At 39.8% G+C, this 20,933-nt stretch overlaps 2 protein-coding genes across 5 annotated transcripts in view; one reads left to right on the top strand and one right to left on the bottom strand.

The window, feature by feature from the left end:
- Positions 1 to 20,933, bottom strand: part of THADA (THADA armadillo repeat containing) — a 218,249-nt gene that overhangs the window by 158,563 nt on the left and 38,753 nt on the right. The window lies entirely within an intron of this gene.
- PLEKHH2 (pleckstrin homology, MyTH4 and FERM domain containing H2) overlaps positions 3,558 to 20,933 on the top strand; it is a 51,456-nt gene continuing 34,080 nt past the window's right edge. The window contains exons 1-2 of one of the 4 annotated variants that reach the window (XM_052698173.1): positions 3,558 to 3,664; positions 7,283 to 7,412. In XM_052698173.1, coding sequence (XP_052554133.1) covers positions 7,290 to 7,412 — 123 coding nt within the window. In that variant the 5' untranslated portion in view covers positions 3,558 to 3,664; positions 7,283 to 7,289. The other 3 variants (XM_052698163.1, XM_052698184.1, XM_052698204.1) reach the window with 3 other exon arrangements.

Below are 20,933 nucleotides of genomic sequence, written 5' to 3'. Positions count from 1 at the left end.
ACCTGTGTCCCTCAGTGCGACATCTACCTGTTTCTTGGATGGATCTTAGTACAAGCCCATCTGCCTGCTTTGCTCAGTCACTGACCTGAGCCTAGAAAATGAGGCTCAATCCTTTGGTCAGCTGCAACCTTCCTGTGTAATGCTATTGCTCAGGACTTCACTTTCATCTCTTAAGGAACCAACCTTTTGTAAGTTCCAGCTCCATGTACCACTGCTCAATTTCTGTCCCCTTAGGGACAACAGTCCAGCTGCTTCCTGCCTCCTAGAAGGGCTTTGGTACTGGAGTGCAAAGCACAGTCATCTCAAGAAAGGAAAGATTAGCACACAAGAGTCACACGCTTTACTTGCACTAATCCCCAGAAGCACCAAGTTTTTTGTATCCCCAAATCACTTAGAACTGGCTCACACATCGCCACACAAAACTACACTGTACGTAGTGGATGTTGTTACAGCTCCAAGTGTGCTGTATCGCAAGGCTTAACTACTTTGGAAAAGTGCCACTCCGTAATTTCTATTTCTGCTGGAGCAACTAGCCACTGAATTAATGGTGTCTGTGCCCTGCTGTGCATCTAACAAAACAAGCAGGTGGCGCATCTTAAATAAAATGAATGACTTACACTACAGAATTCACTGTTCTGTGAAGCATTGGTTCTTGAAAAATTCCATATGTTCAAAAGCAGCTGCACCGTGTTATGGAAGGAAAACAACAAACTCTCAGCAAAAGTTTCAAAACAAAACTTCTGGCTTAAAATGTCCATAAACCACAAGGAGGTGGAGACAGTGCCCTGGGAAAATGACACCTCATTTCCTCAGGCATAGGCTGGGACAGACAGAGAACTGGGCTGGGTTTGCTGGGAAGGCTGAGCCCATCTCTGCAATTCAACAGATGCTTCCTCTGTGCTGGATCTGTGGTTAAAGACATTAGGTTTATGTTTACAAACATGACAGTGTTGTGTTTACAAACATTACAGTTGCAGCAAATCAACACCTACGAAGTTGATTGCTCACAAAGGAAACATTCTAACCCACAACTGCTGAAAACCTGGATCTGGAAGCTGTGTGTGTTGGTCTCCTGGAGCTCAGGGTCTGTACGCCTGTTTCCAGTAAGCAGAATAAGGTTTACATGGAGAGCCTGTTTTCAAGGAAGACTGTGAGCTTGGAAACTCGATGTTATCCGGAGCAATACAACGTTTTACCACGCTGTGGCGCCAAACAATTAAAAAGAGGTCGTGCTTTCAAAGGCAAACTACACACTTTACCAAAAGCTGTATTTTAATTAGTTAAAAAAGCCCTTACCAGTAATCGAAATGAGTACAGATTGTTCCACTCAGAGCTACCAAAGCACAAGAATTACAGCTCATTTATGTCAGATGCTGTTTTCCTGTCCCTGAAGACAAGCCATAGCCTTCAAAGAGCAATGTTTTAAGATATGTCATGGTGATAATGTGAACTGAACAGGAATTATCTTTCTCCTGTCCCCCATTCACTTAAATAAAACCTTTGAAACTGCCTTCTTTCTGGAAAGACCAAGTGATATTTTCATTGAATTACAACAGTAACTGAAGATCATCCATTCACTTCTATCAAATTTTTGCATGACAACTAGTACAAACAGTACTCTAGGATCTTTTTTTACTTTTTGTATTCAAAGTTTAAATCCTTCTAAAAAATCCAGGTACAAATGATCCTACAGAAGACAGTTTCTGATCAGAGCTCTTAGAAGAGCAAGGTGCTTACTGGAATACATTTTCCAATTGTAGACATAAATACCTAAACCTGGTTGTTGCAATGATCATCCACGTGACAGAGAAGCAGAAAAAGCCCCATCTGCTGTGACAGGCTCATAAAGCTCTGACCCCGTGTGCACTCACATTCTGCGTACTCACGAAAGTCTCATAAGCCCTGAAATTGGACATTCTGGTTTCAGGTTTGATGCCTCTCCATGAGTATGCATTTTCTATGCTTATTTCATGTCGTTAATATCACATCTCTTTACCTAGCAGGGCCGCACGGCTGCAGAGCACAGTTACTACCATCTGAAGCCAAAGAAAACGTCAAGCCACACAACAAGAAGCCAAACAGCTCTGCTCTCCCTCTCGCGGTCCGACGCTGCCACTCGCACAGCTCCGCTCTGTCCCGGCTCCACGCCTCCCCCATCCCAAAGCTCCCCGCAGCGCCGGGTCAGTCTGCCGGGAACCTCTCTGGGCAAACGATAAGGACAAAGTTTGCGTTAAATGCCGATAAGAAATCATTTTGTACAGTAGGAACGGCGGGGTGATTTTTCATCTTTCAGTGAGATATTTTAATCTGAACAAACAGCATTTTTTTCAGTCCGTTTGTTTCTAATGTGGCGTTTCAAGGCATTCTGTACAGAAGATATTAGATGTAAACTGATTTCTTTCTTGCCATTCCAGCAATCATATTTTTAATACATTTTTCAGCGGCAAGTGTTTAAAAAAATCCAAGAGGCACTTAGGAATCTACCAGCATGTGAATGGTTTCAGCAAAGTTCTTTGGATGCTTTAAGCAACCGAGTGGAAAACTGGAGCTGTGCTGAACCGAATAGGAAAAAGTGAAATTGTGTGGGTCATCAGATGGGATACAGGAGATTTTAGGACCTTTTATTTTCTTTCAGTCACAAAAAACATGCACTTTCAGTGACTCCAAGATGAGTGTGCACAAGAAGACTGCATCACTGTACATAGATGTGAAATGAACACCTGGAGAAGAACACTGCATGGAAGTGTAGTTGGTTTACGCGCCAGGAGAACCTGTACAACTGGAGACCTCTCCAGCTCACAGCCCAACCAAAGCACAGCTCCTACGTGCCAGTCGAGGCGGATGTGAGGATGGTGCCTGAAGGTGTCAGCCAAGCAACACATTGGTTACTTTCTCTCTAAACTCGATTCTTCGGGAAGCCCTCGGCGCCGACTTCAGACTGCGGGTTACCCGAGGCGCACGCGTTACCTACGGTGCACGTGTGCTCGCTGCAGCCCCAGGGGCCGAAGGGCCCGCTGCCAACGTGAACAGGAGCACGTGCACCTGCTCGTCCGCCCTTGTTATGACAGCAGCACACAGCGGGCTGATACCCATAGACACGGACCCGCTGCAAGAGCCGTTCATCCGTACCATCGCAGCTCCAGCGCCACTGACCGCCCAGCTTCAGCGCTTGGGCGTGTACGTAACAGCCTTCCAAAAAGAAGGGAAACGTAAATAGCAGCAAAGGCAGACGCTACAGCTGGCGAGCGTCGGGATACGCGGCGATGTCTTCCTAACACGTTCTCCTCTCCGGAGATGTAATACAAGTCAGGGGAAAATCCCCACTAACGAATGAATGAGGACACGGGGACGAAGAACGCGCTCCCCGCCAACGAAGGGGTGCGTTGGGCGCCGTCGGTCAGCCCGTGCGCACCTACCCTGCCCCTGGCGGGGACATCGCGGCCCTGCCCGCACTCCGCTCTCTCGCCGCCGTCCTCCCGCCGCCCCACCGCTCAGGCCCCGCCCGGGCGCCCCGCCGGGGGCGGCCCCCCGCTCCTCAGTGGCCGTGGCGGCCGTCGCTCAGGCGGCCGCGCCGCTCGCCGCGACGATGGTGGGGCGGGCAGCCGCGGCCCCGCAGCGCCTACAGCCCGGACTGCGCCCGGCAAGGCGAGCCACGGCCGGCCAGGTTTGAGCTTCCCCTCCTCGCCACCCTCCCTCCCTTTGCGAGTGGGGCCGTGCGGAACGAGCCGGGCGGGGGGCGCGAAGCTCCGGGCTGCATCAGGGCGGCGGGTGACGTGCGGTGAGGTCACGGCCGTGACGCTGATACGGGACCCGGGGGGCTGCGGGCTGTGCCGGGAGGTGCGCGGCGGTCCCAGCGCTGTGACCCCCTGAACGAGGAAAGCGAGAAGCACGCGGACTTCCCAGTAAGCATATAACGTGAAGGTCTTTCTGAAACACCGACGGCTTTCAGAATCTCACCTAACCTGTAAGCGCCTTTAAACGCGCAGCCACCGAAGTGGGGCACGAGGCGATGCGTGGGGCGGCGGTGGGCTCACGTTGGCTGCCCTGCACGGGTTCACCCCGCGCCAGCGTGGGGGAATGGCGGGAGGACCATCGGTACGTGGGGTTCTGAGGGCGGTTTTAAAATAGCTCAGTGTACAGTTTGGGCACAGAATTATGCAAAATGAGTCAAATGGAAAATAAAGTTAGCAGTGTTTCTGTGTGAGTAAGGGCCCTGGCCGGTGACAAAACTGAAAACGCTGCCTTGATTCCCAAACAGGTCCACTTTGTGTCTCACCATTTCCTTTCTCCTGCCCAACCTGCCGGCTCCAAAAAATAACTTGGAACTGCAGTGTTGGGGTGGCAGGAGGGAGGGCCGCAGCCTGGCCGTCGGGGCTGTGGTGTTTCAGGACGGTGCTGCTCACCATCGCACAGCCAACACGCACTGCGCAAACCCTGCCTAGCAGAAGGCCTGATCCCACTTTGTCCAGTGGCAACAGGACGTATGGAACGCATGGGCAGAAAGCAGCGTTGTGTTAAAAATGGGGGAAAACACTGACAGCGTGATGAGGAATATGTAAATTTTTAACAAACTTCAAAAAGCCGGGACATGGTTCCCTCCTTCCCCCTGAAATGTATTTTGATAATTTCCAAGCAGACAGCAAAGAGAAGGAAATTATTTCAATCCTTTTGGGGAGAATGTGACATTCTGGCTTCTTGAAGCCTGCGAAGAGGTTTATAAACTTAAAAAATGAAAAAGACAAATTTAATCTTTCCAGACCTGTCAAACTTGTCTCAATTAATTTTTGATGACATAATTAGAACTTACCACTTTAATGGGTGCTTTTTTAGTTTACTTTTCAAAGGATTTTATTTCTGAAGAGTGAGAGGAAAGGAGGGCTCTGCAGTGGGAACAGAGCAGGAAGGAGGGGAGGACTGTAGGTTACAGTGCTGATTCAGAGCGCTCCATTAAAGCCAAAAGAGATGAACTCATATTTTTTTCCCTCCCTTGGGGAATCAAACAAGAAACAGGAAGTCATTGATTCAAAGCAAGATCATTCACTCCGCAATTGTAAACAGTGCATTATGTGCCTGTAAATATTTCCAGAACCCATTGGCTTTTTGGAAAGTATGAAGTAAATTATTATAATCTCTAACAAACTTCCCACAATAAAAAGAAGAGTTATTCTTGAACTTTTTATCTGCAGTGTTTGTACAGAGGAATATTAATTAGCTTGGACATAGAGAAACGGCTTGGCTGAACGCACTGTTCGCTGCCAGAAATCCATCCACTCACATGTTTTGTCTGTTGAAACACAAACATTTTTAACTCCACCCTGTAATATTGCACCCTATGAAAAAGCAAAAATTCCTTCCCTACTATATCCACTTGTATTTTCACCACCACAAGCACTGAAATTTCCTACTGTTAACCAGATGTTGGCTGAGTTGATCTCTGTTTTGTGTAACTGTCATTAGTTGAAAAGTGCTGTAAAAATAATCTTACATAGTCTAATAGGAAATTGTCATTCTTCATGGCTTGGGAGATCAGACCATCTGCCCCAGTCGACGCCTGAAACTTCTGCTCCTTTTGTAAAGTAGGGGAAACTACTGCTTGGAAGTGTCCCCATGCATGTGAGGAGTCTACATAAGGAGGGAGGATCAGGGATGGGACAAAACGAGGAATCTGCTTCCCCACAGTCCTAGGAAGTCCAAGCTGAAAGTAATGGGTGAATTGGTACAAGACACCAATCACCTAGATGGCTTGCAGCTGACTAAGCACTTCTGTGCTTAAAGTTTAGAATTTGGGTGTTGTAGGATCAGTTCAGGAAGCTGTTTTAATAACATGCTTAAATCCCAGCAGTTCCACAGGGATTCCTGAACTCCAGTGTAGGAATTCCTGAATAGGGATGGTTGTAACTTCAGTGCTTAACAACTTGAAACACGGCCGGCAAGACCGAGAGAAAGAGAGGGTAAAAAGCGGAGCAGATATCTTCAGACAAACAGCTACAGTGAAAAAATCCTATTTTTTCTTCTAACTTAGATACAGAATAAAAGCAACAAAGAAGACAGTATGTGGGAAAGGAAAGAAGTGTTGAGAGAGTTTTTCACCTGCTTAAGTATGGTACTGAACCTGCAGGAAAGAACCAAAAAGTACTATCAGCGAATCACAGAAAATGCTACTTGCTTTTCTGTGTCAGCACCACGTTTTCACTGACACTGGTGACCAACATGAAGCATAACCACACCACTGATGTATATTTGTTTTTTTGTTGCCTTCCACTGAGATACATCTGAGATAAATTGACTTCTCCTAGGAATCCAAGTGTTATTTCCAAAGCCAAACCAACATGTTCAGATTCCTGCAATGGCTAGTGCTTTCACCCACAAGGAAGCACTCTGGGCTGAGTCGTTGAGTTCAGCCCTTCTCTTACTCTATTAAGCTGTCTGCAAATAGCAGGAATACAGCAGAGCCCAGTTCTTCTGCTTGCACAGAGGTGATTTTCTTGGCTTCTCAGACATAAGCCATGTTGAGCCAGCTCTCATTCTGAATAATTTTTCCAGCCATGCTTGTCCAAAGGGCACAGAGCTTAAATGTCTGAGCAGTTAAATGTAAATAAAAGCATGGGTTTGAACTTGAAACACGGATGAACCAAGATGTTCTGAGATCTGTTTCATCTGTTGCAGATCTAATGTGAAGATACTGTTTTCCTTGGAAGGACCCATTTAGCGACCATTTGCTCACCTGCCTTTGTATCTGGAACCATAAACTCAACCTTCTCATTTGTATCCCATCAAGGAGATTAAATATTCATGGCAATCTGAATAAGCATAAGAATTTTAAAACTCTTTAAGAATCACCTTTCTATCAGTAAGCCAGCATAAAAACAGATGTGGTACTAATTCACACATACACCTATATAAAGCATTTTCTTAGCAGTTCAGTTCTCCACAAGTCTCACTGTGCAAGAAGGGATGTATACAGTAAGATAAGGTTATCATTCTTGGTACTTCACTGCTTATGACAAAGAAAACATATTGCAGACCTGAAATAAATGAAGAAATTAAATTAAGGTCAACCTAAATATTATCAACATAGATTTCAGAAGTCTTCCCTTTAAGATAAGGGCATTTGTAAGCTAATGTACTTTCGCTGTTTGATGGAGCTGTACAGGCACAGTAGCATTCTTGAGATTTATATAAAATAGGTTGGTAGATTTATTTTTATAAGTCAGATGTTAAATACAGACTCAATCTGAGGTGCTTTTTTTCTGTTTTTTTTTTTTTCTCTTCCTTTTTCCAGGATAAATATGGCTGATCTTTCAGAGCCAGAAGGTACAGTAAACTGGAAGGAAAGATGTTTAACTCTGGAGTCACAGCTAATGAAATTTCGTCTCCAAGCAAGTAAAATCAGAGAACTGTTAGCAGAAAAGGTAGGTCTCACCATTTGAATTTTAACACTGTATGAATGACTTTATTTGATGAAGAGAGCTCATCACTGTTCATGGTTTGAGATTACAGCTAAGAATCTTATTCAGGAAGAAGAAAAAAAAGCCTTTAAAATGCATAGAAAATAGGTGTATTTTAATGCTGTAAAAGAATTTCACACACTATTTTTGCTAGCAAAAATGTTTGTTTTCGGATAAGAACACCCTGGCAAATCTCATGCAGAGAAAAGCATTTATCCAGTAATCAACTGTACAACGTTAAAGTTAATATTCAGAACATTTTCCTATGAATTTAAGATCTAATTTAGGATGGAAAAACAAACTCTTGGGAAAAAAATCCAGAAGCATTGTTTTACATAGCATTTCATATAATTCACCAGACTTGTGTATCACATAAGACATCTTCAACTATGGTGAGGTCTAGCTTGGAAGCTGGAAAGTGTTACGTAGTTGAATATTAATAATACTTTTTTAAATCATAGAATGGCTTGGGTTGGAAGGGATCTAAAGGATCATCAAGCTCCAGTCCCCCTGCCACAGACAGGGCCATCAACCTCCATATCTAATACTAGACCAGTTTATTGTTTAAATGCATATTTTATTTTGAAACAGAGAAACATTTTGTCATGTTCAAATATGTAGATCCAGCCGTCTACTGCAAGTGAACCCAGATTTGAAATACTAAAAAAAAGCATGATTGTATTTGCCAGGTAACACTTCCAGCAGAACAAGGCAATTAAAAATAGAAGGGACAGAACATTTCAGAGAGTCTTTCAAGTTGTATTATTGCTATTACTGACTTAAAAATAATTTGTTTGAAATTACTCTATTTTTCCTAGACCTAAATTTTCTGCCAATTGTTCCCCTCCCACCTCTCCCCAAATAAAATTCAGTTCCTTTTAGCACATTAGAGGGAAAGTACTATTATTTTGAATAGCTTTCTATGCTTAAGTTTCTATGCACTTTTCTTTCCTGAACTCATCTGTTTTCCTTTTGAAGCCATGAATTGATTTAGCATCCACACAGTTTCCTCTCAATCATTCCAATTTTTCTATATTTTGGAGGGCACAAGACCTAATAGGATTCAAACAGGAAAAACATGTCTTTGTATTAAGAACCATGAATAATATCTACGTACATTTGCTGTTCCTTTCCTAATAAAATGTTTAAGATTCTGTTTACTTTGACAGCTAAGTTGAACATCGGGTATGTTTTCATGGAGGTATCTATCACAATTCTGGCATTTGGTTGTAGTCCTTTAGATTTTGATACTATGCTTCATCTTTTACTGATCGATCACTGAAACTTGTAAGAACTGTCTTGTAAGTCATTCTAGTCAGGAAGATTCTGTTATACGGAATAACAAAATGCTGTCCAAGAGCTGTGCTTCTGCACTGCGTGGTGGCCCATTACCAAATGTCTGTGATTATGTTGGGCAACAGATGCCATGCAGATCTCCACCGATAGCCTCACATCACTGTACCAAATAACCAACCCCTACTGTTGCTGAGACAGTTCCCTGGAGGTACATTTCCTCCCACTCTGTGGCTGTTTGTTTCTTTTAAACACTTTATGAAATACAGATGATATAAACCAGAACTCCCCTATCTGCAGACTGGGTGATTCCCTTAAAGAACTTCAGTAGCTCTGTAACATAACAGTCCTCCTGAGGATGGCCACTTTGACTCTTCCCTAGTCTATCAGCATTTATCCACACGCCTCCTAATTTTGCTCCTGCAGTTTCCGTTAAATTCTTTACTACAGACTTAGAGATCAGTAGTTGGTTCAACTGTATCGTCCAGTTATTGACTGGATACCATCTGGTCATGGCAATTTGTTACTGTTAATTTTATCTTTTGGTGCCCTTCTTTCTTCTGCAAAGGTAGAAAACTTCAACTTGAGATGGAAAAAAACTGGGAGAAAGAAATTCAGTATTTTCTTTGCATTAAGAAGTTCTTTTTAAACAAAATGATCATTAAAATTTACAGCAATGTAAAATGTTTATGTAATAATATTGAGCAGTGCTGGAATTGAATTTTAGAGTTTGTACTCCAAATACATCTGCATTGGCATGACTGAAAATACTGCTGTTGAAAAGTGGTGTAATTGAAAAAAAAACTTTTACCAAATGGTAAAACCTTATTGAACAGGTATTGCATAATATTGGGTTTTGAAAGAGTGACCAGCTGTACAGATGCTTTGAGATCTCATCTTAAAAGAAAAGACAAAAAAGGAAAACTTCTTGTCTCCTTCACTCCGCTTACCAAGGTGTGATCATGAACACACATCAGAGAGTATAACGCTCTCTGCTGGAACACTCAACAGATCATTGGATGTTATGCAGTTGGGGCAGTTATGATGATATACGTATCTTCTGCCACTTTACCCCATTTTGGATCACTACCATTCAGGGTAGAAATCAAACACTAGATGAGACTTTTCTAGGGACTTTCCAGCTGCCATAACTGCCATGCTTTATGCAGCTGCTGCTGATTACAATTTTGGCAACCAAAAAGTTAAGATTCATCAACTGCACTTCACAAAACCATCTGTGTTAATAAACAGAAAGAGATTTTAGAAGTAACCTTTGAATTACTTCTCTTTGACTTTCACTTCTTTCCTTTATGGTTTGCATTTCCAGGCTCTTCACTACTAGAAATGTCCCCTTCGATTAAAATAAATATATGCTTAATTGTATCATTTCAGAAATCATGCTTTAAAAAATGAACAGAAGAAAAGGGATAAAATTTTTTTTCAGCACTGTGCCTGAAAAAAAGCAGTCAAAGGAAATTACTGATTCTCTCTCATCTGTGAAAAAGATTACTCCAAAGTAGAACAAAAAAACTCTTAAGAACTTGTCATGCTACTGCGCCCTTGTTTTACTTCGCCTCAACTTTTTTGGAATGTTTACAAAAAGCAAAGTGTTTCCTGGGGGTGAAAATGAGAGAAATATTTTCCAGTTATGATCATGGGTCCAGGAAGTATTTAGTTGGGATAATTTAATACATTGCAGTCCAGAACAGAGCATTAACAGACTTCATAAAAAAATGATCTTTTTCCTCACTTTCTCACCGTTTCTTTTTAATATGAATCTTTCATTCATAAACTGAAACTCATTTGGGATGTGCATCAAACTCATTGGTCAGAACTCAACAAAATGAGACTGTATCCATCAGCAGATCTATTAATTCTGTGCTACTGAAAACCATATTGAGGTTTCGTTTGCAATGACCTGCTGGTTATTTTTCACATATATATATATATTTTTTAATTCCAAAGTATATACAAACAGTTCTCAGTATTTGTAAAGGGAAAAGTATATTCACACTGTTTTGATGTTATACTGCATGGAATTGTTCCTCAAAAATATATCTGGAAAATAGGTAAGGGAGTCATGAGAAATTGACTGGCCAATATATGATGGGCATCCTGGTTTTAGTGACAACAGAAGAACACAGCTGATGTCAGTCCTTACAGCTACCCGTTACATTTATTACCTGTTATAGAATGAAGCAAGTTCTATTTTGCAAAGCGCACAAATATTCATGATTGCTTTGATTAGCATAGGCTAAATGTGGTTTTGTTTACAATCATGTCTGTGCTATGAAATGTGTACTAAAACACTGAACAATAGCACCAGAGAATCATCTCCTTCAACAGCAAGATAAATCATAGTCCTATACTGTGACAGATATAAAACCCTCATGGGTATTGAATTATGTGATTTATGTAATTGTTGCAGAAAACAGAATGAGAATGATACTGTGTCACTATAGAAGGTAATATAAATGAATTAGAGGGGTAATTCTCCTAGCCTTCTTCTTCTGCATGTACTTGAGACATCTTCTCAAGACAGTGAATCAGGAAGACGAGTTCAAATTGTTATATTGCAACGTGTTTGTCACTTGTCAAGAACTATTACTGCATATTTTCCTTATGTGTTCTATAATTCAGTCTAAAACTAGGTTTTAATAAGGGTCTGCTTAAATCTATCCTTCTTTAGTATTCAAGCCTGTGACCTATGAGCTTTTGTAAATATAGTTGGTTTATGAATTAATTGATATACTTTCCTTATACACTCAAAATCAAATATCTTTGCAAAGTTATTTTCTTCAGTGGTTCTTTTGCAAATAAAGGTTTGATCGATGTGGGAAGACTTCACTATATTTTTTATAATAGATAGTTAGAATTTATAATATATAGTTAGAAAAACTATTTACTGTTGTTTTGTTTTTGGAGGAGTTGTGTTGGTTTTTTTGCTGTTTTTTTTTTTAAAGCAAGAACTTTTACTTGAACCTCAGTGTTTAATGAGTTTGAGAAATTCCTATTGCAATTGTTTCAGCTCAGTGGCTACCAGAACTACAATCATGTAATAAACTCGGGATAAAACAGAGGAGCAGGGGAATACACAATGTTTTCAGAGAACATCATTCACTGTCGTTTATCTGCTTGGGTTTTTTATTTGTTTTCATTTTGCCAAGAAAAGAGTCTATGTTTATAAATCTAACATGCAAAGAAAGAGACCTTGTTGGAGTTTTAAGCAGAAGCTGCTGCTGTAAGTGGGAGAGGTCTTTAAAGGAATTTAAGGAATGATGTAGAAAGTATCCCTAGTACGCCAAATTTAGGATGTCTGTGGAACTGAGTTTTAAGTAGAAGCCTTTATTTTAAGGCAGCTCAAGTCTTATGCATATGAAGAGTTTACTAAGAAACATTTATTGAATAAAAAATCATACAGTTCAACTGCAAGTTTAGCTCCTAGCTAGTATTTCACATCAGAAAAACTTGCTGTCCTTCATTCTTGTCACAGTGAGTACTTTTTTTACCTTAAGTACGTACGTAACATGTAAATATAATGCTTTTCCTATCACTAGGATCATCTTGGTAGGAGAACTGTGTAGCTGTGTTAAATTTGCTGGTGGGCAGCCTGCACTGATTTATTTTTTCATTAGACAAGAGCTGATTATGGCAGTATCTCAAATGTTGCCTTATAGAGTAATACTCAACATTCACATGAATGTTTCCAAGTTTGTTTCCTTCCTGAGGATTGTTATTTTGTGCTTTGAATGACTGGCAGCAAATACATGTAATTACGAGGATAATTTTCATATATGAATCAATTTGTTTAGGTTTTTTTATGTGCTTTGTTGCCTGTGGCAGGACAATTTAAAGATTATTGGTTTTGGAGGTAAAATCCATAACGCGTTTGACTTGTGCAGTGACTGTCAGCGTGAAAATTGCGAAAAGAACAACAACTATTTGCACTTAGAGAACTATGAATGGTAAAGTGAAGGGGAGTGAAGTATCATAGCACCAAAAATTATCCAAATTGAGGTTATTTTTCAGTATTTCAGTTGCTCTTAAAAACAAACAAACAAACAAACAAAAAAAAAAACCAAAAAAAACAAAGCAGCAAAACAATTGCCAAGGAAAACAATTCAGGCAAACAACATCTGAATGAACATTTGGGTTGAGCCATCACCTCATCTTCAGTCTGAGGGTTTCTAGAGTGGCTGCTCCCATCCTGCTCCAGTGCATCCCTCGCTAACTTGGTTGCTGGTGCTCACCTTGAGCCCCAATTGGCACCTCTAGTGTCCAGAGACATTTCCACCCTTGGAAGCAGCCCACACAAATCCTGTTTCTACACTGTGAGACTGAGTTTTTGTGTTGCTTTGTGCTCTGGTGTGAGGGTGCATGGGTTTCTGAGCTGTCAGGATCTAGCAAGTTGGCCCTTTAAGCTGCAAAAGTGTCATCTTGTGTGTGTTGCCTGTGGGCAGCTGGCTTTGGAGAAGGCAGTCCCAGAACCTCACCTGTGTTGTGGGTGAGCTGCAGAGCCAAGTCTTTTGCTAGTTTTTAAGTTAGTTGATTCCCAGAGACCAGAAGAAAGCTCTTAGGGTGAAAGTAACTGAGACAGCTGAAGTAGTAAACTCCCTGCTGACCTCCATGGCCCACTTTTTGCTGATGATGACATAAACCAATGCATAAAGGGAGTGCAAGAATGCTAGCTGGACCTCTGTTCTCACTGGACTCCATTCAAGTAAGCTCCAACCCATTTCTATGCACAAGGGAATTGGGCAGTGCAGTGCATGCTCCCAGGGTGGACTGATGTTGGTTTGTATGACTTAATAATGACATCTAATAATTGAAGAAAATAAAAGTTAAAAAGTTTGTATGGTAAGAGTTTATTTTATGCCCCTTTAATGCCCATACCTTTCCCATTATAATCATTTTTATTCTTTGTCTGTTATTACACTATGCCTTTTTATAACTGTACTTTTTTTGTTTGTTTCACTGTTTTTGTATGTCTTCAGCCTGAATACTTTCTAAGGAGGGTGAAGATGAGGTGCGGGGGGGAAGGGAAAGGAGACATCAGGAAGCAATAAATCAGTTGTAATTGTTCTCCTAGGAGCCAGGCTGCCTAATGGTGTGAAAAAACACAGCCCTAGCTAGGAGGTCAGAGAATGAATACCTTTCTGCTGGTGGTACAGAAATAGGAGCATTGGTGCTGTTCCAGCTCACCTGAGATGGGGAAATTGATGGATGTTATGGAAGCTGTGATAGCGGTCAGGCATGGTGTAGATCCTTAACCCATCTACGATTTCTTTACCATTTCACTTGAAGAAGTGAAAAGATGTTTTTTTCCCAGTTTTTTTCTGAAGGGAACTTTTCTTTGTACTTACAAATTATGCATTTAATTTTCATTCCCTCAGAAAGTATTTTCAGGCTTTAAATATCTGTTGTCATGTCTTCAAACTGCATTATGCTTCCTTCCTTATATTTCTGGAATCACTTGCTCCTGTAGCATCCGTGTTCTCTAGGTGTCCTGTACACTTTAATTTCATAAGTAAATTCAGTTTCAGTCAAGACAGGTATTCAACTTCTTAGACTTTGACAAGTAGACTTCTGACTGGTACCTTTTATTTAAAGGCTGTAAACTCTCAGACAGTGGTGTGAAAAAAAGCCTTCATTTTAGATATTTATGTTCTGGCTCTGATCAGACCTCACAGTTCAGCAGAAGTAGCAGAATTTCCCCAGTTGCAGTACAACAATCAAAAGAAAACAAAGCAGATAGCTGCCTTTCTACAGACTTGGAAAAAAAACCAACAGGCTTTGATACATTTCTGTTAGAGTTTTAAGTGCTACCTGAGAATTCTTTCTGTCTACCCACCACCACGCACCTTGGGACAGTCCTTCACCTTGTTAAAACACTGCCTGCACTTCTTTCACGACTTTGAGTGTTGTGGTATTGTCTACTCCTGCTCCAGTGCAGGTCTGCATATCTGCATATCTGACTGCGTCTCTGCAGCTCAGCTTTCAGGATGAGACCTGAGCTGGAACAGCCAGAAAGCGTGAAGTTTCCTTTTTACCAGGCTTAGGAAAGTCCTGAAAATTATTAGGAAAGACTGAAGTTGGAAAAATCACCATTTAATTATTCAGTCTCCATTCCATGCTGCTCATTTCACCTTCACTGCACTGCCTCCTCAAATCCCACTGCTGAATTTAACTTTTTTGCATCTGTACACTCACTGGCAGCTGTCTGAGACCATTAATTCTGTAAGAGTTCCTTCCCTGGACTTTTCTGTTCTGTATTTTCAATTTATATAATTCCAGAATAAATGATTAATTTTACTGTAACAAACTTGACTGAAATGTAAAGTATTATTTTTCATATTCACACATTCAGTAAGCACTAGAAAAGCCTTTTGTAGACTGGATTGTGATTCTGGGACAGCAAGCCTGCACCATTATGAGCAGCCTTCAAAGGAAAAGAATATGAGCATATACATACATCCATACAAATAAACCCACATTGCTTTTGCACTTCATAATTCTGACCACAATGCAGGATGAACACAGGAAGATGAAGAGGAGGAACTGTTTAGGTAGGAAATCTGCAGAGAACATCGCTTTCCTCATGAGAATTCTGGCTTTTTCACCTGATCATTGGCTCAAAAAATGGTAAGATGAGAGGTGAAAAAAATGAGGATACACTGAAAAAGGAGCACTTGCAAGCTGCCAGGTTGTGAGCACTGAGTTTTGCAGTAGTCATAACCTAACTGAGCATTCTGGTAGGATCTGAAGGAAAAGTAAAGCCATAGGCTTCATGAAAGGTTTTTCCTTTTCATGCAAGAAGGAATGACAAACAGTAAAATCCTGTATGTCATGAACCAGTAACATAGTGAAGAAAATTCCATGCTTGATCTGAGTAGCACAAGGAACATTTGAACCTTCTTAGGATGTACATTAGCCTATTTTGAGAGATCTGTTAACAAGAACAAGGTTGGGTTTAGAAAGAAGTTCTTCATTTTGGTGGCTACATCTACACACTTGAGAAATGTTTTTCCAAGTTTCAGCTTGTTCTATGGAAAGACTTCCGTGCCAAAGCATTCAATTTTGTCCATTCCTATTTTAAAGTACTGTAGTTTGTAAACATTTAGCACCTGCCTTATGAAAGTTACATGATATGTAGAAGAGAAATCAATGCCAAGACAGAAAGAACAGTGTTTGAAAGCATGGATGAAACATACCCCATTCAGCTTTTTAATATATGAGTTGTGGAAGCAGGAGGAACATTTCAGTGTTTTCTTAAGCTAAACCACAAGAAGAGAGACTCTGTAAAAAGAGCAAGTAGTGCTTCTCAAGCAGCTTTATTCTCACTTCTAACTGCAGCCTCTACAGTTTGGACAAAGCACGTCTGAAAACATGAAAACTGAGAGCAATTTCAGCCACTGACAAATCGGTGATTGGTTTTCATAAAGAAATATGTGAGTTGAAACAGAGGAATAAAGAACTGAAATGGAAAATCTTGGTCACGTGCAGCATTCTGGAATAGCTGGCAGGCATATTGTTCAAACCATTTATAAGCTTATCAAGCACTACATAAAAAATCAGGTCTTTTCTATCTATAGTTTCCACTAGACAGCAGTTCCAAAGCCCATTTTAACCAATCTGTAAAATTTCCAGCCTCTACGGCTTCATCACCTGTTTATATCTGCATGGTCCTTTGAAAGACAGTTACAGGTGTCTTTATTCCTCCCTTATTTCCTCTACTTATTTATAGAAGCATCTCCCCATATGAGCTCACACACTTACAGACATCATTACTGGCATGAATGTGGCTATTTAGGAAGGCACAATGCTGCTGAGGCTCATGGCAATAATTTACCCTGATCAAAGCTCCTCTAGTCTAAGGATTTAAAGAGCTATACTGCATAACATTGCTGCTTCCATCCAGTTTCAGGGCTATATATTTCTTCAGTTTTGGTAAGTCCTATGTGGTAGGACTGATAGTTCACTAAATCACAAAATGGACAGATTTACTACTTTTCCTTTTATGTGGAACACTATTTCTCAACTACAGATGGCTTGGGATTTTTTTCAGACAAGGCTGAATAGAAAAGTTGAAATGCAAGAAAAAAAGCAGACTGTGCTGCTCTCCAGTCATGAAAGTTCTGCATTTAACCAACAGACAGGGTGTGTTTCAGGTTCAGAAAATTAGGTTTAACTCATTTTGAATTTCTGAAAATGGACTTATTATCAGCATGCTTTGAAAGGCTTACAGAGAAGCACTGCTTTTATTTTTCTCTTCTTCCATTGCATTTTTTTAATTTCAAAATGCTATACACTAAGATTCCTGAAAGCCCTTTGCGATGCAACTGTATTGTTTATGAGAAAAAGATGAGGAGTCTGTATTATGCCTCAATTACTATGTAATTTTAAAACATGAATGGGACAAGTAGCTACACTGAAAAATGACTTGGGTAAAAAATTCCTTTTTCTGTTCCCATCAGTAACAGGCATTTTCACATGTTAAAAGGAAAGAATTCCAATGTTTTTTTGGTTTGGTTCTTTTTCAGTTCGAGCTTTTTTGTTTGGTTGGTTGGTTGATTTTTTTTTTTTTTCTTATCATGTTTTTAAAATAAAATATTTCCTCCTGAATTACAAACCAATGGTTGAAAATACCAGGAATTTTATCCATGTAGTGCTGTCATTTTTCTACAAGACACATTAAATGAACAGTGATATATATGAAAAAATGAAAGCACATATACACATATGCATACAAGTGGAGTGTTTCTTAGTGCAAAAGTAGATGTGATTTCATGCATATGAAGCATTAGAATATCATGCAGATGCAGACGCAGCCAAGAAACATCCAGGTGAACTTTGATAACCAGTCACTTTGTATTTTGCTTTTGTATTGTACAAAATTCCAAGTGACTGCATGTGGAGCTTCAATGACCAGACCTCCAAGGCAGTACACCTCTCTGTTTTTATTGCTGCTATGTTTCTTCAAAGCATTCAGTATTTATTCACATCTGGCATTTCTCTGTTCATTGCTTGAACGAAAATAGCTCAATTTGATCAGTGTCAGATGTAGAGTGGTTGTTTCCTTACTAAGTTTAAAAACAAATCTGGTTTTAACAATAGATTTTCTTTTCTGTAATTCAGATAATGAATGCAGCATGCAATAACACATTTTCTGAAAGATGCAGGAGGATTTTTACACTTCCAAGGAGAAAATGTAGATTAAAATGACAGTCTTTTCTTCTGTATCGATATCTGTTCTCTACTAAGTATGTGTGTATTCTTGTTTTTGTGTCTAAGGTATTTATTCTTTACATCTAAACATTTAAAAAGTATAAATCCAGAACCAGTGTAATTTATGACAGGAGACCTTTGAATCTTTAATTTTGGCAGGAGCCTAAGCCAGCCATAGATGGACGTGATACGAATGTTCCTTACCAGAGGTTTGTTGAACTGGAATATTATTTCAAGTTACCTCAGTCCAGACATAGAAAATTAAGCTTAAATATACTTTATATGCCAAATGTTACTAATGTCTTGCTGGTCCTATGTGTTTTTCCCGGGAAGCCAACTCTGAGTCTGCTGAGACTACAAACTTTAGTTCATTCAAGAAATGCCTAGCCTCACAGCTGATACAAGTCATTTAATTCTGTGATACTGATTCTGTTGACACTGACGATTTGCATGGACGAATATTAAAAGAAGGATGGAGGTCTAATTCAACAGACCTTTCTGTTTTTCAAATGACTTTCTCTATAAAGTCAGTCGGTCATCAGTATGCAAGTTGCAATAGGTAGGAGTTCATTCTTCGCATCTGTAGAACATACCAACCTTTGCTTTGAAATGTGGCATGGTTACAGTTACCTGCCTTTTTCATCCTGAGGCTCTCTGAAAGTAGTATTTACCTTTTTTTATTATTTGAGGCTCTTAAGCTATCTATCTGAAGTTGTCCTCAGAAGAAAAAGTAAAGAGTAAAGAGATCTTACTATATTATGCATTGACAAGTTCAAAGCATGGCTTTTGATTTAAATGATGAGCAATTAATCCACTCAGGTATTTTCACCATACCTCGCTCTCTCCTGCCTCCCTCACATGCACACAGTAACACTGATACCACTGCTATGAAACCTTCTGCTAACTTACACAGGAAGATTAAAGGCTACACTTTCTTTGTGAAGAGAAATCGTTTCTCTTGGACCTACTTCCAGTTTTTACCCAACAATTCTGATAACCACAAGAGTCCTAAAGCACTTCTTTTTTTCTATTTCATTAGAATAGCAGAAGAGTTACAGACAGTGAATTTCATTTGTTATTTTTCTGGCAAAACCATTTTGTAGTTGGAGATTATGCAGATAGAAAGAAAGAAAATACTTTTTAAGTTTTGTTATTGTAATAGATACTGCAAAACAAACCCAAATAAGCTCTAAGTAAAGGGAAAATCAGGATTTATTTAGCGATTGCTATGTAGCATCAAATTATTGAAAAGTTAGCCAGTAGAACTGTTATGTAAGTGCTCATCTTGGGTTATTGTGTTATTCCATACTTGCTAAACAATACAGCTCGCTTTGTTCCATTTTGTTTGTACAGGACTCCTAAAATAAGTTGAAGATCCTTTAGAAATGTTCCAAATCAAAGCTCACATGTAATTGTTGCCAGGAAGCTGACTGACGCATCCATATACTGTGAGATCCTGCAGAGCTTCTTAGCATAACTTCTTGAAATAGTTAACTCTTGGAGAAGCAAAAATAAGCCTTATCCTTCCATTTTTAATCTCTGAATGCTATCTTTCTTAATAATCATCCTCTCAGCTACTCTGGCTCCAGTTTTACACCCAGCTTAGCAACAGCTTTATTCGAATTATATTCCTCATCCCAAAAGCCTATGTGAACATATTATTATGTTCCAGGACCTGTGCAAAAGTATATATTCCCAGAAAAGGCACAGCATACAGTTTCACTGTAGAAGCATGGAAGGAACTTTAGGTCTGTCTTGCACTGGACTACCCAGAACTTCAGTTGCTGTGCAGAAGAGCAGTGCTACTGCTTGGGGTTCATACAGTGGTTCAGTGGTCATTGGTTATTATTAACAAGAGAAACTTCTTGTTTCAGGTTTAAGCTGAGTCTGAGCCAGCTGAGCTGCACTCCCAGGTTTTATTTCCATTGATCGCATATGCTACGTTTCTTATATAATCTCACAGCTGGATTGAATTGTATTTACTGGACATAAATACATTACCAAGTAATGCCATGGCCATCACCTGCATTTGCTTGACTATGAAATTTGATGACCAACTTGCTATTGAGTAGCAACAATGAATTTCACATAATAAATATCTGAAGGAGGCTTCTGTCATAACATAACCATTATGACAGATTACTATTAGCCATCACAGAGTATTGGCAATGTTCATTATTGATGTAATACCTGCTCTTCTACTTGGTTTAGCATACTACCTTAACAGCAGTGGAATGTTAGCTGTCCAAATATTCAAAAATTACCCCAATTTTTGAAACCACAACTCACTAAAAATAAATGTCATAAAAATAATATTACAGTGAGTTTTGTAAACTAAACTCACATTTGAACATAAAGCCAAAACAGACAGATGAAAAGTAATCCTAGAACTCCAGATTCTGTAAATTAAATTCAAATTTAAAACCTCAACATGAAGTCATACAAATATGGAATTAAATACAAGTGATCAGAGAACAATGGAAGCTGATCTCTCTGGGTCTCTGCAGACTGTTAGAACGTGAATGACTGCGACAATCATTTCCTTAGTCCTGTTCCTTCCAAACAACTCTTCAGGGACCACTGTATATGGTGTAATGTTTGTCACATTTGTATCTGCAGTGTTTTGTACATTTCAGTTCTTGTGTCTTCTGAGAAAGTCCCAAGTCAGTCACAGCTTTTCTAACGTTAATGACGACTCATTTTCTCTGGTTTTTTTTTTGTTTGTTTGTTTGTTTTGGTTTGGTTTTTTTTTAATTGATGGAAAACTATGATTCTGTATTCTTGTCTGGATGAGGTGCTAAAAGTACATAGAACTGCTTTGTGTTATTGACAGCATAGCTAGGGAGGAAAAAAAAAGAGAAAGAAACAGGAAGATGCCAGAAATAGAAAACAAACAGGACAGAATGAAACTGATTATTTCAAAACCAAGCAATAAACTGGAGACAGAATAAATGGTTTTCATTTCCA

This window comes from Tympanuchus pallidicinctus, unplaced genomic scaffold, assembly GCF_026119805.1.
Source record: "Tympanuchus pallidicinctus isolate F22 unplaced genomic scaffold, pur_lepc_1.0 scaffold1, whole genome shotgun sequence".
Taxonomy (NCBI): Eukaryota; Metazoa; Chordata; class Aves; order Galliformes; family Phasianidae; genus Tympanuchus; species Tympanuchus pallidicinctus.
The sequence above is the reverse complement of the archived record's forward strand: the minus strand, read 5'-3'. Positions and strand labels throughout refer to the sequence as shown.